This window comes from Anopheles cruzii, chromosome X (genome assembly GCF_943734635.1).
Source record: "Anopheles cruzii chromosome X, idAnoCruzAS_RS32_06, whole genome shotgun sequence".
Classification (NCBI taxonomy): domain Eukaryota; kingdom Metazoa; phylum Arthropoda; class Insecta; order Diptera; family Culicidae; genus Anopheles; species Anopheles cruzii.
In genome coordinates, this window is record NC_069143.1 from 9,401,608 (window position 1) to 9,419,011 (window position 17,404).

Consider the following 17,404-nt stretch of genomic DNA (forward strand, 5'->3'; position numbering starts at 1 on the left):
AAATGAAACATTTCACGTACGTTCATATGAAGAGTGTACCAACATTATCAACAAAAATTTACACTCGTAGCAGCGCCCTACGTTATTGAACAGCAAAACTTATTGAACACCACAGCATGGTGAATGGTAATGGTGTGGTACCATTTTAGCTACTTGGGCAGGTCTCTCGCATCAGGTTTCTGGGCGATCCGTCGTCCGCTTACTGTCCGCGCGCAACAACTGGCGTATTGGTCCTACAGCGGTCCGCGGACCGTGGTGTACGTGTAACCATGAACGACTCGCGGCGACTTTCGATTCGAGCGCACCCTTCTCTTTTCGGTTTCGCTCCTATCGCCGCAGCATAGCAGCCAGCCAGTCACCGAGCAGCGCTGGTCCGAGTGCGCACCACCGCAGTTTCAGTCAGTGCGAACCGAGCGCAACACGCAGACGTCGTCGTCGTCGGCCGAGAGCGAGCGAACGAGCTGAGCGCGTGCACAAGCGACGAACGGACCGAACGGACCCACGAGACCCACGAGGTTCGCTCTTCCTAGCCTTCTCCATTTCGTTTTCAGTCCGCCATTCCGTGCTATTTCGCTTCAATTGTGCCTTGGTGGTCAGCCAGTGGTTCTGTGTGTACATGTGGTAGTGGTTTTCGCTTGCCTCTGGACTCAAGTTCCAGTTGCTCGAATTTGGGATTCTAAAATGGGGGTGCATTTGTCATCTGCTGAGCCCGCTGGCGTGTGGCAGCAGCAGCAGCATGCCCCAGCGGCCCTCCTGTGTACAGCAGACGCAGGCGAAAGTGAAAACCAGGAAGACGGCAAGGCCCGCAAGCCCTCACGGTGGAACCTCGGCCGACAACAATCAAACTCCCCAACCAACGGGCCCGTGGAGAGAAAAAGAGGGAGCAAGAGATAGACAGAGAGAGAGAGAGAGAGAGAAGGAGGCTGGGAAGGAGGAACCAGTTTCTCTCTCGCAGAATTTATCAGCTTCAGAAAGCAGAGCTTCCACTACGCGGTCCCCTTTTAGCCGGGCCACGCCAAGTTTCCGGCTCCCTCGGAGTTGTCGAAGACTCCCTCGGACGTCTTCCACACACTCCAAGGTTATCAGGAGTTTGTTCTCTGTTATCAGAAGTCCAGAAACGACGACGTCTAGTCGCGTTTTAGAGGTTCCTACGGGTCCGATCGGGAGACTCTGGTCTCTTGGGCACTCCGTGGAGAATAAGTCCGTGACTGTCCGTTTGTTTGGGGTTTCTCACACTCTCGCTCTCTCTCTCTCCTCTGCTCGGCTGTGGCACAGTTTTGGACACTCTTGGAGTATTGGACCTGACCCCAAGAGAACGAAGAATATAATTCCGAGGCCCTCATCCGATTTCTAGATCATCAAGAGTTGAAGAGCAAGCCGTGCCGTGCCATGCCGTGCCGTGTGTGTTCTTGAGAGGTTTCCATTTCAACCCTGTCGCACGCGCGCGCGTGTGTGTGTGCACTTCCGTGTGTAGGTGAGTGGCGAATCCAGTCCAGTGGTCTCCAGTGGTTTTCCGTGTTTAGTGGCGGTGTCTGTGTGTGTGTGTTGAAAAGCGAAACAACGCGAGTGGAACCAGCAGACTGGCGCCACCACCTACCTAGTGTGGTCTAGTGCCGGGACGGGGTACCGTCACTCCTTTTACTTCCTCATTTGTCAAGCGCGGACTTCGGAAACGCCAGCAATCAACGGCCAGCCAGCCGAGCAGCCGGCTGCCGCCCTTCGGACGAAAATGCGTCCCCGATGGAGGCGTCAGTTGACCACCACCGGTGACACCGGTGGTGGCCGATGTCCTGCCGCGCATCAAACAACACCAGCGTGCTGCACCGGCACCAACAACAACCAAAGCCAGCCAGCGATGACCCACCGTGGACCATCGCTCCACCTCGTCACCGTCGTCGCAGTAGCCGTCGTGCTCGGCCTCACCTGTCTCTCGGGCGTTAACTGTCAAGGTGAGTCAGGGCGTCACGCCGGGCTGCTCCAGCTGTGTTGCTGGGCCTCGGCTTCAGTAACGGTGTCCTTCGCGAATCCTTCACTTTCTGTTCACGGTTTCCAATCCATCGAGTGCCGCGAGTCCACTCGTACTCTGTCCGCTATATTCTATGGGACTTCCACCTGCTGGCTTCATTACACCTGAACCCAATTAATTCTACCTCATTGGACCTCATTACGGAACGTGTGAACGCCCCAAAACCCGGCCCAGACACCCCCGGGCCGGGAACAGACCCCGATCAGCCCTTGATCTGTCACTAATTGGGAGCCACGATTTCTGGGTTCTGGCTATGCCTGGGGTCAACTATCGCTCCGTCGAGAAAGCTCCAGCTCGTGCTGTGCTCCAAATTTCTCATGTGCTCTGTACCGAGCTCTGTCCAGCCGGCCACCGCCCCTCCCCCTAGACACAAATTGTTTCCGGCGCCCTCTCCCCCCCCCCTCTTTCTGGTGAGCCAAATGAGGTGCAAGACCCCGTTGACGCCCCGGTCACTTGCGCTGGGAGTCACTGGTGGCACTGGGAGATAAAAATTTCCACAATTTCCGCCACACAATGGTGGGAATGGAATGGTTGGTGGTGGCCGCCTGGGCTGGTAGCTGGTGGTGGTGGATAAAAAATGCGGACACCGCTGGACTACTTCACGGGCACTTCGGACGGACCCCGAATTCGGAGAGGCGTTCCTCGGCTCTCGGTAGATGACGCCGTGTTAATGGTGGTCTCCAGCGACGCTAGCGAACTGTCGTGTATCTTGTGGGATGAGAGACGAAGGAGGGAGTGGAAAAGGGGGAGCCGGACGGGAGGGAATAGGCCATTACCACCCATTTTTATCCCATTTTTACCTCGGCGGTGGAATCCCCGATGGAGTAGTGTACTTGAAAAACACTCGTCGGTGTTCTGGCGTGGCTAAGGTTTGGCCGCTACATCTGGCGGTCGTTGCGCGATGCCAGAGCCTCCCGAATCTGGAGTCGCCTTTACCGAAACCTGACATTTTTCTTTGAAAACCAAGAAAAACGGCCTTCACTAAACTTCATATGGGTTCGAAATCTTCGCCAGATCAAAAGGGCAACAATATGTCAACGTTCGTGCGGCGTGCTGTTACCTTTCTTGGCGCTACGTCTTTGGAGTCCCTGCTTTAGCGGTGGCTCCAGGGCGTCATAGAGTCCCGTCGACTCCCGTGAGTGTACCGTAATGGATTGGACTTTCTCCAAAAGGCAGCCTTTGCCAGCAGAAGTCTCTGCAGTTCTAGTAATAGTAGCACCAGCAGTAGTATGGTTTGGGGCTGTCGGACAGTCTTTTGCAACGATTGATCGGCGCTCGGGCAAGAAATGTGGTAGTAGCTTAGTTCATCCACCTAAACGTTGCACTTTCGGGATGATCCATCTAGTGTTTGGATTTTAAACTTCCCATTACTTGACGTTTTGAAACGTCAAACTTTATTCTGGAAATTGTAAACATTTAGTAAAAACTTTGACATGGGACGAAATGGGACGCTACGCCTTCGCCTCAAGACAAGCCGTATTTTTCGAGTGCTAGATCGTTGAAGTAGTTGCCCGACGAGTACTGCTACTTCGAATGTCGGTTCGAAGGTGACACTTCTGACGTCACGGCGTCATTTTAGAACACGTTTTAGAACACTCCGAAGTCCGGGGCTTTAACTGTGCAGACCACGATGATGATGATAATGATGACTGTCTCGACGGACCGACTGGATGACGGTCAACTGTCGAGGTAAGCTAGTGAGCCCCAACCAATTTTCGATTCCCTCGCTCTTTTGACGTTCTGCCGTTTCAACGATGGACGTAGATCCGCTCCAGGATAGTGTAGTTGTACAATACCCGGCCCCAAACATTCTGTCACGCCGGCGTCACGGTGTCCTCGCGGAATGGCGGCTCAGCACAGCACACGGCAGCCAATCTCATCGATGACATTGTGGAGAGCGGCGAGCGAGCGAGTGGCGTCATTGTGGCAGCCTTCGTCCCGGGTACGTTTCGTTTTACCGAAAGACCTGAGACGACCGGTGCGATGAGGAGGAGGTGGTGGGTGGTTGGACGGGGAGTGGCGATTGAATGTTGCGGAATGAAATGCCACACCTGATCGAGAACAACGCGCTAATGGGGCCACTGAGCACTGGACTGAAAAAATGAACTGAATCCCCGACATCGCCGGTAAAACTTGTTTCTGAGCGCGCGGTTCGGCTCGGCTTCGGCGCCAGCTCCAGGGTGCTGATCATAGTCAGTCACTGGCCAGCCACTCTCACACGAATGCGTGGGAAGGCAGCAACCCAAAATGGGGGAACAGATCCTCCCGGGCGGTTCCAGCTCCAGAGCAGTTCCCTTTCTTCAATGCGATGGCGACGTAATCCGAGTCCTGCGGTGCTCGGTAGTGCCGCGCTGTGGTTGCATTAACACACCGTTTAGCACTTGTCCGACCGATTTCTAGCGTTCTGTATTACCATTCGCCGTCATGGCCACCACCGTTCGATTAGTAGGTCATTCACAATTCCACGCTGATATGGTCCAGTGCATTTTCGGTGCTAAAAAGCCTCCACCAGAAGCAAAAGTCAATGATAATAGGACACAGTTTTTGTTTTCTTCTTCTTCCTTTCCGGCATGGTTTGCCCCGTGTAGACCGATGTTGATCTCTGTTGCTTTCTGTAACAGTGTAGTCCCCGCATTTGTGGATCAATTTCCTTCTTATAGCTGAATGCATTGGCCAATAGCTTCGCTCATGAAATGAAGCTTTTCGGGAGCTTTTCAGGCCATCATCTATTTGGCCAACAACGTGACTGCAAAAAGACACTTTAGCATTGACTTGCTAATAGAGAAAAATTGATAGCAGAGGAACGTTTCTCCAGCACAAGTTGGAAGTTTGCACAACGTTACAGAAAGCATCGGAGATTAACATTACCGCCGTTGCAGGCCAAGACCATTCGGCCGCGGTTTTAATGGTAACCTCGAACAATTAGTTAGTAATGATTTTGCGCTTCTTTCATCTCTCTCTCGCTCTTTTTCTATCGGCCGGGTTAACACGGACTAATAAAAAATGGGAGAAATTCAAAGATTCACATTCTCGCAGAAGGGCAGCCTGTCTAAACCAGAACCTGTTCGAAGCTGTGCACAATAGTTTCCCCTATCTCCCCTACCCAATCCCCACCCCTCTCACTCCCTCGCACTTGTTTTCTCTTTCGTTTTCGCTATCTTTCGGTTTCGGTATCACATGCGTAGCGTAAATCTTTGGCATCTTTTTATTTTAATTGTTTGGCGCCCCCCTACAATCCGGTTCAATGACCGGCCGAATGGGACACCGAAAGATGAGAGTCACTACCGGTATGCCCTCCCCCCACCGCACCCCACGCTCACTACTAATAAGTGTGCAGCGTGCGTTTTCCGTGTGTGTGTTCCTCTCATATATTATTGTTTGCATCCTCCACTCATAACACCCCGGGGGGGCAGGGGGGGGGCAGGGGGGGGAGATGCAAGATGAACTGCATAATGCTGGTTTGGGGTACAAACGAAGGGGCCCCGCAGTCGATCGCAATGGCGTCAAAATTAAGTGTGAATTGTGTGCGAACCAAAAACACCCCCCGCCGGTGCAGGTGCAGGAGCCACCGTACAAAACATGATTACTTTCGAAAAAAACGGTCGATCAACGACGACGGCCGACGGCTGGTGATGGTTTCACAACGATCACCGACACTGCACAGTGCGCGTGCGCGCGCGCCCTGTGCGTACGCAGCTTCCCCGAGACGCCGTCAGTTCTCGGGGAAGCTCGGCGGTCGTCAATCGAGACCCTCCGCCTGCACGGAAGCGGCACGCGGAGCGCGGGGGCCGTCACGGTGCTGAGGCCGCAGTTATGCATTGTTTCGTTGCATGATCGATGATTATCATTTCTATTTCCCATCGTTTCCCGTCGCTCCCCCCCCCCCTCCTCCTTCCCCCGACCTTCCTTTCCCGCATCTTTCTCCTCCGCGCATGGAGAAAACACAGCCCGCGGGTTCGTCGCTTGCCGCCGGGCGTTGAAGTCTTTTGAATTTGCGAACGCAAAGGTCGCGATTTTGAAATGGGATTTTGGTTCGAGATTTTTTCTTATTTCGGGCTTTTGCGTATACAAAGAAAACAAAGGCAGAAAGGAAACAGGAAGTTTGCCAAACTACAACAAAAAAAATCAACGGGCGTTGAGTAACAAAGCGTTGAACCGAAGGCCTCCAAGCGATCCAAAGCAGGAAAAATGGCAAATGGTGCTCTAGATAGTGCGCGCTGCTGCGAATTTGCATTGCAAAAGTTCCCGGTACACGAGCTAGGCTCAGGTCTCAGGCCTGCTTCCTGCTTCCGAGAAGGATCCGCGACGGGTGTCATCAACGGGTTATCCTTTTTTTTATGCGGGATATTTGTGGTGGTAGTTTTTTGCCGAAAAGGGATTGTGAGCGTATTAATGACCGATCTGAACGGAGCAGCGTAACAGCCGATCCTACCCTCCCCCCGTCCGATACGGGACGACCGATGATGGCGGCCTAGACGACCCATGTTACCGAGAAGGTTGCGGAACGGCTATCGTTGTTTTTTGTTGGTTGCGAATGCCGTGCCGTTTTCATTTTTGCATTACGGTTTAGGTAACACCCCTTGTACCGGGAAGTTGTTGATGTGGTCGACGACGAATTACACACACACACACACACACGCTGGCACACGGGCACACACGCAGCGAGGGTAATTCTTTAATAGGCCCCACTTTTTCGAGCGACGCAAAGCCGACCATCGAAACTGAGCGCACTTCTCGGTTGAACGCTTACATCAGCGATGCGGCCGCGCATCAGCTTTTCGCGTATGATGGCGCATATGCGATTGATTTCCCCATTACGGCCAACCGGGGCCAGTCAGCCAGCCCTCGGGGGTGATCTAGCAGTTGAAATAATTGCTTGGTTTTTTTTTAATCGCGCTTAGGTTCAATATCAAGAAAACTCTCCCCGCGGGGCGTGGAGTCCCTCCATGTTAACCTCGTTTGTTGGTTCCCAGGACCCCCCTCCCATGGCGTTTGATGTGACCATATCGCCGGCCAACAATTCAGGTCGTGGACAAAATATTAGAAATTCTATGTGCATAGCGATCGTGTTCCCTTTTCGGGGCTTTCCCGGGGCGGTCCGAGGCACGGCACGAAAGGCAGACAGAGAGAGAGAGAGAGAGCGAACGAGCGAGCTGGAGAACGAACGAAGGAGAAAGAGAGAGCTGATTCGGGGCTCGGGGTGACATGCATATCGCCACTTCGCTCGCGGCTGCCGCGAAGACAATCGACGGTTGGCGACGACGGTTGAAGATTACTAATAATACCCTAAATACCCGTATGTTGCCGCCACATAGCTGTGTTGGAGTTGTTGGACGCTTTTTAACACTGTTCCTCGTGGATTCTTGGAACTATCGCTTATTACTGCGTGTGCACCAGCAACGGAATCCGGGTTCTCAATCCGGGACCGTAGTGATCACGAGGGTAGAGATCTCGTTACTCTACGCCGAGACGGGGTCACAACTTTCACAAGTGACTCACCATACGCGGTACTCTACACTCACATGTATTGCATTTCCCAAAAGATCTGGGATCCTCACTCAATAAATATTCAGCTGGGATTCAGCAAAGCAAGAACTAACAAGGCAAGACAAGCAGAGATTAGTGCAGTGGAGCAATCGGAGCTAAATGGTATGAAGATGATGTTTTCTTCAAATAATTGCAGCCCAGAGGAGACCAATCTCCGACTCGGCGCTTCTGTAGTTCGTCCTTCCTTTTGTAGTTTACTTTTGACAGATTCCTCACTCTTGTGACTCTTGGTTACCAAACCGACCCCACTGTCAGGCCAAATTGGTTAAAAAGTAATTAAGAGCATAAACAACAGCTTTCGTCGCTGTCGTCGGTGACGTCTGTCAATCACGCAAAACACTGTACAGAAAGACGCTCCGCTCCGCAAACAGAGAGAGCGTGTGTGAGGTTGTCGTTGTGCCGTAATGTGCCGAGCATTAGCGAACTTTTGGTGGCCAAGACTCGATCAGGTGCCGAGAAGTCATCGGAAATGTCACGCGTACAGAGACCCGAAGGCCTTTAAGGCCCGTGCACAGGCAACATCGGGGAGTCGCGAGGTGTGAAACTTGATCAAACGATGATCAAGCGTCACCTGCGGCGATGCTGGGGCGATGCTTTCACGAAACGTGGCGTCCCCAGCACATTCGGTGGCCAGTCACTTTCGCTCACGCAGCCTCCCATGGAACGGCCGGAGCCGGAGCTGGAGCTGTGTGTGTGCGTGTGGCAGAGAGCGGCCACGACAAATGGTCGGACGGACGATGAACGCATGGGAAAAGATGTTGCATAGCTTCGCATAGCAAAAGGCAGGTCGCCGGTCGTCGGAACCAACCGCCGACCTCAATCGTTGGCGGTTGGTGGATGTTTGTTCTGGTTGAGGTCACGCCAGGTCCGCGCGAGCGCGTGAACAGTCAGCCAGCCAGAACCAGCAGCAGCAGCAACAGCTTGATAGAATAATCATCGCCATGGGAGAACAATACCAAATGCGCAGTGGGAATGGTGTGTGAAACGTACGAACCGTGGCTTACCACTCGAAGACCCTCGCATTTTGTTGCTTTCTTGTTTTTGTCGTCCAGCCAGCCAGCCAGCCATCTGGCACGAACACCACCGCAAAACGCACGCGATACGCAAAGGTGGTTGTTGTTAATTTTGTTTGTGGTGGGATTCTTTGCGGCCGATGCAAATGAAGAAATCGATTTCACGTAACCCATGCCGTTGCTGCTGCGCGACGAATACCCAAACGGACCGCCATGCGGACCGTGCGGACTTTTCATTGTGGCTGAGGAAATATTCATAACCATCTCTCGTAAGACACGGCAAAATGCACAAAAGGCAAAGCTCCCAGAGAAAATCGGTTATTAATAATTCATTTTATTAGCTTCATACTTATATCATATTCAGCAACTCCAATTCGTCAGCTAATTTTGTGATCGATTTTCTAATGGTGGGCGGCTCGGTGGGTTTCTATCGAGTGGAGTTCTAAGGTATTTGAAGGGTATCGATCACAATATTGATGTTTGTTTCTGCATGCAATGCTTCCGAGCTTCAACAACGGCAAGAAGCTTCATCAGGCCGAGGTCTTGTGGCCTGCAAACGGCGACAATGTTAGCTCTCTGTTGCTTTCTGTAGCGTTGTGTTTTTACTGGTGCGCGGTGTCGTCATCGCCACGACCGCCGAAAAATCAACTCTCCCTCTCAAACGGTAATGCTGACCCGCTAAACGCCGGAGTGTTTTGCGCTGCTGGCGGCCACGGGCTGGTAATCCATGTTCGTTGCGCACGTATTTTGTTAACCTTCACGGTTCGGTTCCGGGTTCCGGTTTCGGCGATCGATTAAGGAAATCAAAAGTGAAACGAAAGTGGTGGTGGCAGGTCTGGGCGAAAGCGAAACGGAGCCGCGGGCGGGGGGACGGGGGGTTTGTTGCCGAAGCCGGCCCGAAAACTGTGGAAATACTTTCACCAAGCGACCGACCGACAGACGGACGGAGCCCGGATGGACGGTGGTGGGGCATGCAAAGTGTCCGACGCCGTAAAACTCGCGTAACCTCACACACACACACACAGACAGAGAGCAAATTAAAGTATTGGAACTTTGGAGCTTCGAATTGGTGTTTCGAGAGCTTTTACTGGACCAACCAATGTTGTTGTCGTTGGTCTCGGGAACCTTTGGTTCTTCGGCCAGCTTGCCGGGGAACCATTTAGGGTTTGGAGCTGGTCCTACGTTTGTGGAGAACGTGGAGGGGTGGTTCACACCACGAGCAGCAGGGTGAAAACTGGTACAAGCTGCTGCCGGTGTTGCTTACGCGGCCTGCGCCACGTTGGTCTCGGACCGCTCCACACACTCCACGCTGGGCTGGGCGCTAACGCCGAAGATAATTCACGTGCAATATGGTTGCACAAGAGAAGGAACCGCATACCGAAGCGGCACCGACACACACACACACGCACTACGGCTGTCTGGCACACGAGCTGAGCGGCACCGAGCAAACGGGACGTGTTACTTCACCCGCTCGTGATCGATTCGTCGAGAACGCGTAATTGGAGTGTGGAGAAAAGAGGAAAATGGCTGCACGGCCAATTGCACCAACCAGACCTCTCTCCCTCGGCGGTATACAAGATGTGCCGACTGGCCGACTGGCCGATTATGATGGTTTTACTACTCATTGGCTACTACTACTACTACTACGGGGTGGTCCATCAAGTGTTTGGATTTTAAAGTACCGATTACTTGACTTTCGGAAACGTCAAACTTCATTGTGGAAATTGTAAACATTCAGACATGGGACGAAATGGGACCTTGGGACCTATTAAAAACTGATTTCCAAAGTCTTGGTAAGTCTCCAACCATACGTCAACACACATACGTCGTGCAAGAGAAGCCAATGCAGCACAACGAGTGACAGTTTAGTGTGGACTTTGTTCTGGCGGTCAGTCGTTGGCCCCATTTTTCTGAAGAAGGATCCACCGTAACACCGTCGATGGCCTGGTCTGGTCTGGTCCTGGTCTGGTCTGGTCTGGTCTGGACCTGGGCGCCACTTTGCTGGTGTCCAGTGCATCCTCAGGGTGCGTCGCTTAAGGAGTTTTCTAAATTTCTTTCGGTTTGCTCGTGTCTTTTTCCTCCCCTGTTGGTGCGCTGCTGCTGCCCTTACCACCGCGCGACAGTGTGTGGGCCTCCGGCGGTGCCAGCCAACGCGCGGGTCCACGTCACGAAGGCGGACGACGGCTCCGGAGGGCTGCGATCGGCACGCTACGAATGCGATGGCGGCTTCGAGCTGTTCGGTCAGGAGACCGTTCGCTGCGACGCGGCGAAAGGCTGGGATCGTGAGTTACCATTCTGCGGTAAGTAACCCCCCCCCCCCCCTCCACCCACTCCCCCAACGATCTGACACATCTTCCTTCAGCGTTCGCTTTCCCTGCGACGTTTCTAATGTCACACCTTCCGCGGCAAAGGGGGCTTTGTTTTGGTACCGCGAAGTGTGAAGTTCCTTCTCATTACCTCCTCCTCCCTACCCTCCTGTACAGGAACGAATGTGGCGTTCCGGAAGCCGGTCAACCAATCGTCGGCGACCCGGGCCGGACCGGCTGGGTACGCGAACGACGGCAAACCGGGCAACCAGAACCCGGACGGGCAGGAGTGCTCGGAAACGCAGAAGGAGGTGTCACCGTGGTGGCGCGTCGACCTGCTGACGCCGGAGGAGGTGCGGGTGGTGCGGATCACAACGCGCGGCTGCTGCGGCCATCAGCCGCTGCAGGACCTCGAGATACGGGTCGGTAACAGCAGCTCGGATCTGCAGCGGAACCCGCTGTGCGCCTGGTACCCGGGCACGGTGGACGAGGGGAGCACCAAGTCGTTCACGTGCGCCCGGCCGCTGGTCGGCCAGTACGTCACGGTGCAGCTGGTCGGGGTCGAGAGCAGCCTGAGCCTGTGCGAGGTGGAGGTGTTCTCGAACGACGAGTTCTCGGCCGACCGGTGCGCCGCGCCCGCCCTCAGCGTCGACACGGTGGTGACGACGTTCGCGAAGACCTGCTACGAGTTCCACATCACGCGCGGCGAAAGCTTCGAGAAGGCGCGGGCGATCTGCCGCTCCAACGGTAAGGCAGACCCGTGAGTCCCCCCCCGTACACCACCGCTACCATTCACTCAATCCGCAGGCGGGGACCTAATACACGACTTCCGGGGCGTTACGACGGACTACATCATCTCCGAGCTGGAGCGCCGCAAGAGTGACCTGCGCACGCAGCTCGTCTGGATCGGTGCCCAGAAGGAACCGGGCATCACCTCACGCACCTGGAAGTGGGTGGACGGTAGGTAACGGCGCCAAGCGTCAACCCGAACCAGGTCATTCGTCCACAGAATCGATGACCTTTCGATAGAGGACCTGAAACCATTGGCCAGGATACTGTACCAATAACACCAATCGGTTTGCCACTCTCTCTCTCTCTCTCTCTCTCTCTCTATCCGTAGGCAGCACCGTGAACAAGCCGACATGGGGCAAGGACCAGCCGAACAACTACAACGGCGAGCAAAACTGCGTGGTGCTGGACGGCGGTCGCAACTGGCTGTGGAACGATGTGGGCTGCAACCTGGACTATCTGAACTACATCTGCCAGCACCTGCCGCTGCAGTGCGGGTCGCCCGACGCGCTCCTCAACACGACCGTGACCGGGCGTAACTTCTCGATCGGTGCCACCATTGCGTACCGCTGCCCTGTGGGCCACTCGCTGATCGGAACGGAGGTGCGCACTTGCCAGCAGACCGGTGCCTGGAGCGGTGCGGCCCCTGCCTGCAAATGTGAGTACTTCGCGCTCCCGCTCTCTCTCTCTCTCTCTCTCTGTGCCCTAATGGTCCTTGGCCCTGTTCTTCTTCGCTTCACAGACGTTGACTGTGGTCCGCTACCGGCGCTGGAGCACGGCAGCATCATCCTGTCGGAGCAGCGCACCAGCTACGGCGTGGTGGCGTCGTACAGCTGCCACGAGAACTACACGCTGATCGGGAACGAAAACCGGACGTGCGGGTCGGCGGGCTGGTCGGGCCAGCAGCCCAAGTGCCTGGTCGACTGGTGCCCGGAGCCGCCCACGATCCCCGGCGGCCGGATGCAGGTGTCGGGCCGGCGGGCCGGCTCCACCGCGCTGTACGCCTGCGACCACGGGTTCGTCCTGCTCGGCGAACCCATTCTGTCGTGCGGGCTCGGCGGCAACTGGACTGGCCGGATTCCGGTGTGCCGGTTCGTGGACTGCGGCATGCCGGCCCGGCCCGACCGCGGCAATCTGCTGCTCGTGAACGACTCGACGACGGTCGGGTCGACGGTGCGCTACTTCTGCGACGACGATTACTGGCTCGTCGGTCCGCAGGAGCTCCACTGCACCAAGGACGGCAAGTGGTCCGGCAGTGCTCCGGGCTGCGAACGTAAGATTTAGCCTTTTTTAGCGTAACACGACGTGGCGTAGGGTCGCTCATGGGAGTTTTTGATTTGGTCTATTGTAGTAATCACCTGCGAGACACCGCACGTACCGCCGGGCTCGTACGTCATCGGGTACGACTACAACATTCACTCGTCAATCCAGTACCACTGTGACCCGGGCCACATTATGCGGGGCGAGGACACGCTCGTCTGCCTGGAGTCGGGCCAGTGGAGCGGCGACGCGCCGGACTGTGAGTACGTCGACTGTGGGACGCTGACACCGAGCCCGCACGGGTCGCACCGGTACCTCCAGAACACGACCTACCTCGGCTCGGAGGTGCTGTACGCGTGCAGCAACTCGCACCGGCTGGCTGGCCCGGCGCGGCGCGTCTGCCTCGAGACGGGCCTGTGGAGCGACAGTGCGCCCCGCTGCGAGGAGATTCGGTGCGCGGAACCAACGCTTACGCCGCACAGCTTCCTGAGCGTCACCGGCAATGATCGGATGTATGGCCGCACACTGATACGCACCGCGTTGGATGCTGCGTCGTCGAGCGGGGCTCAGACCTACAAGGTGGGCGCCCTGGCCAAGTATCGCTGCGAGCGGGGATACAAGATCGTGGGCGAAGCGTTGATCACCTGCGAGGAGAACGGCCGCTGGAGCGGCGAGATTCCGGAGTGCGTCTGTAAGTACCTTGGAGCGCACACTTTCGTGACGGCTATCTGACGCCATACGATGCCGCTTTCTCTTGCCATTCTAGACGTGGACTGTGAGACACCGGCCGACATCGTGCACGGTAAGGTGACGCTGGCGACGAACGCCACGTACTACGGGGCGGCCACCCTGTACGAGTGTGGCGATAACTACAAGCTGGACGGGGTGTCCCGGAGGCTGTGCCTCGAGGATGGCACGTGGAGCCATGAAGCGCCGCGCTGTACGGAGATCACCTGTGATGCGGCCAACGTCACCGACAGCGTACTGGTGAACTACGGGACTCGGCTGGTCGGCGTACGGGCGGAGTTCAGCTGCACCAAGGGCCGCTACCTGGTGGGCAACGCCACCCGCACCTGCCTGCCGAGTGGCCAGTGGTCAGGAAGGAGCCCGATCTGCAAGCGTAAGTCTTCGGTGAAAACGGATCTTTGAAGCCGTCCAAATTACCACTAAACTTACCACTTCCAGTGACCGACTGCGGACGCCCGGCAGACATCGAAAACGGGCGGGTGATCGTGGTGAACGAGTCTACGGTGTACGGCGGCTCGGCCGAGTATCACTGTGTGCCGCACTTTAACCGCATCGGACCGTACCTGCGCAAGTGCATGCACGACGGCAAGTGGAGCGGCGAAGAACCACGATGCGAGCGTACGGAACCTGTTTGCTGCCTGACTGCGAACATCGAATTTTGATTCCTTCTCTTTTTCTCTCTGGAACAGTGATCGTGAACGATGCGCAGGAAACTAGCAGCCTCGGCACGGGAATAGCCATCGGGGCGGCCGTCATTGTCATACTGCTGATCCTGATCGGGGTGCTGTTTCTGCACCGCAACAAGGCGCGTCCCGTGAAAAACACCGAGAACGTGCAGGGGGCGGAACACAAGGAGGACCAGAATGCGGCCGTCATGTCGTACTCGAGCCTCGAGAACGGGCGCCACACGTTCGACCTCACCAACCGGGGCGGCCTGATGACGTTCAACACGTTCCAGTCCAGCGGCGGCGCCGGCAATCATCCGCCTCCGCCGAGCCAGCTCACGCATGGTGGCACCATCCACAACAACAACAACAACAACAACAGCACCACTGCCAGCAATAACCACCACCAGCATCGCGGTGGTGGTGGTAGCCCAAACAGCAACAGTCATTCGGGCGGCGGTGGCAGCGAAAACATCTACGACCAAATACCGAGCGAGCAGTTCTACGACGCGCCGTACGAGATGCGCACCAACGAGGAGGTGTACGAGCCGGAACCGACCGGTCGGGGCAATGTCATCACCATCAACGGGGTCAGCGTTCGATGAGCGGCCCGTTTCGGCCCGAATCGAGGCAAACTAATCGGACCCGAATCGCTCCACGTCCTCCTGCGTCCTTCGGGCGTGAACACGTGATCCCCTGCACCACGTGGAGCCGGTGCCGGCTGTGCTAACAATGTAAAGAAACGAAAAAAACGCGAGAACCATCGCATCGCAGTGTGTGAACTGTTTTCACGATGCGGATCCGTGTGTGCGGTTGTGTGAATGGGCGAGTGCGTGTGTATGTGACAGAGAGGTAGGGGGATGCTGCTCGGACTAATCGTCCTGGTGTTCAGTCAATTCGGTCAACTGTCCGCAAACGTGACAACAACCACACACAATCGTATACCTTCCATTCGACATGGTGTGGCATGATATGTTAAACCGTACTGTATATAGACATTTTAAATTCGTTTGTTGGGTAAGCGACGTTAAGCGGCGCTGGCATTAGGAAGTACAGCGCAAACGGTAGTAGCAACCCCGAAATCGTCTTCGGTCGACCGATTCAACACCTATCGCCTCAGTGCGTGCATCATTACACCATCTTGCCTGTGTTTTCATCAATCTGCATATCCAACAACCAGCACATCCTGCTACTATATACTGAAATCCTTATGCTTAGTTTTATTGTTACTCTGTTACAAGAAAGTCCCGCTTTGTACATAATCAACTTTTATGCAACCCCTCTAGGAGCAACCGAGCAACAAACAGAAAAGCATCGAACTAACTAATCGGTAACAACGTGAAATCAATAACGTGAAGAAGAATTAAAGGTATTAACTAGCTGAACCTCGCGTTGCGACTCACACTTACTCACGAGGGGAAAAGAAATGAACTTGGTTCGCTCCTGTCCAGCCTGCCTATCATGCCTGCATATGTGCGACGCTCCGGTGACCGACGGCAATATTTTGCAACCGCACGATACGTGACTTTTTGATCGTTTCCCGGCATATCGGACACAGCGGGCGCTGATCTACCCAATCGAAGATACACTGCCAGCAGAACATGTGCCCACACTGGGTTACGCTGATGTTTTGCAAGGTGTTCATACACAGGGCACACTGGTGGTGTGACGCATCAACCGTACGTTCGCTCGCTACCGAAGTCTGGCCGCCTGCTGGTGCCATGATCGGTGTGCTTTTCGATTCCCCGCGGTACTGTCGATAGCGCGCAACCAACGTGAGCACCAGCTGTACCAGTGTCGCGTAGCCCAGCACGCGGTACCCGAGCATGGAATGGTTCTCCTTCAGGGCATTTCGTATCAGCACCTATTGGGACAGCGTGAGTGATTAATCGAGTGCTTGTAGGTCGTAGCGGTCCTCTTGGTGGCGTGGTACTTACATAATTGATCCCCACTAGCCGCTTGGAAATGTGATACTTCCCGCCGTTGATGTAGAACAAGCTGGTGTGGAACCCTCGCACGAACGGCACCATCACACGCACCGTGTCGATGAGTTGGCTGAGCGCACCTTTCGCCGAAGGCAGCAGCTCATCGTTCCGGTCGATTTCATTCTGCAGGTAGGCCAGCGCACTATTGGCCAACCGTTCGCCGCCGTATTCCAACAGTATGGCCAACAACTGTAGCGCCTTGTTCGGCAGCATTACGTAGTTCGAATCGACCTGGATGATCCCAGTGTACTCTTCGCCGAGTGTTTGCAGATTGTTCGCAATCGCGTAGTGGTGGTAGAGTATTTCCGCGACCAGCCTGCATAGCGCGTTGTACCGGTACCAATGGCGCTGGCTTAGCATCAGCAGCAGGTCGCTGAGCGCCAACCGTATTTCCTCGATGTGCTCCTGGTCCTTCTGCACACTGCGAATAATCTCCGCCTGGCCGGCATTCGCGTGGAAAAGCGACATTTTCGCTGCTTTCCGTGCGAGCCGTTTGTCTACCGACCGTTGCTCCGAAGAGGCTGAAAACACAACTTGAATCTTCTCCGCGTTTGCTACTGATCTATCCGTATTCTTAGTGCAGACCGCCTTCGTTAAGGCAATTCCAAATACCGATGCTGCAGCTGCAGCTGCGGGAGAACAAATTGGCCACGTTTGCACAACTTTATTGGTTTTACACTTAATTTACCGTTTGTTGTTAACCACTTTGTTGTTAACCGGCTGTGTAGAGCAAGAGCGGAATTGCAATTGGCTGACAGCTCCCTGGTGGAGCTGAGACCGTTTATACGTTCATATCCGCGGCTTTTGAATGTGCGTAGCACAAGATAGATCTATATGTGTGTACTATGTAAAAACTAAACAAAGGGCGATAATGCATCGCGGTCCTGCCCCCCCTGCTTTGCCAGATAGGACCCTGTCGGGGGGAGAAACAGGATGTTTCCCGCATCGGGAAATTTTATAAAAAATACCGCTTCGCGATGTAAACAAATGCTGCTGTCATCGCAAACGTTACTGCATCGCCCCCATCATGCTATTTATATAGAATAGTTTTGCACGACTATTATTG

At 54.9% G+C, this 17,404-nt stretch overlaps 2 protein-coding genes across 2 annotated transcripts; one reads left to right on the top strand and one right to left on the bottom strand.

Moving 5' to 3' along the window:
* Window positions 1-1,839: 1,839 nt before the first annotated feature.
* On the top strand, window positions 1,840-15,686 carry LOC128276915 (sushi, von Willebrand factor type A, EGF and pentraxin domain-containing protein 1). The gene is made up of 10 exons (XM_053015718.1): window positions 1,840-1,949; window positions 10,710-10,886; window positions 11,070-11,639; window positions 11,700-11,852; window positions 12,013-12,339; window positions 12,424-12,954; window positions 13,033-13,632; window positions 13,708-14,061; window positions 14,127-14,306; window positions 14,378-15,686. The coding sequence occupies exons 1-10, from the start codon at window positions 1,856-1,858 to the stop codon at window positions 14,956-14,958; spliced, it is 3,567 nt and encodes a 1,188-aa protein (XP_052871678.1). The 5' UTR covers window positions 1,840-1,855; the 3' UTR covers window positions 14,959-15,686.
* LOC128277353 (peroxisome biogenesis factor 10) lies at window positions 15,391-16,806 on the bottom strand. The gene is made up of 2 exons (XM_053015836.1): window positions 16,291-16,806; window positions 15,391-16,217 (listed from the first exon to the last, which is right to left on the bottom strand). Exons 1-2 carry the CDS (start codon window positions 16,804-16,806, stop codon window positions 15,813-15,815), a joined length of 921 nt encoding a protein of 306 aa, XP_052871796.1. The 3' UTR covers window positions 15,391-15,812.
* Between the last annotated feature and the right edge of the window lie 598 nt (window positions 16,807-17,404).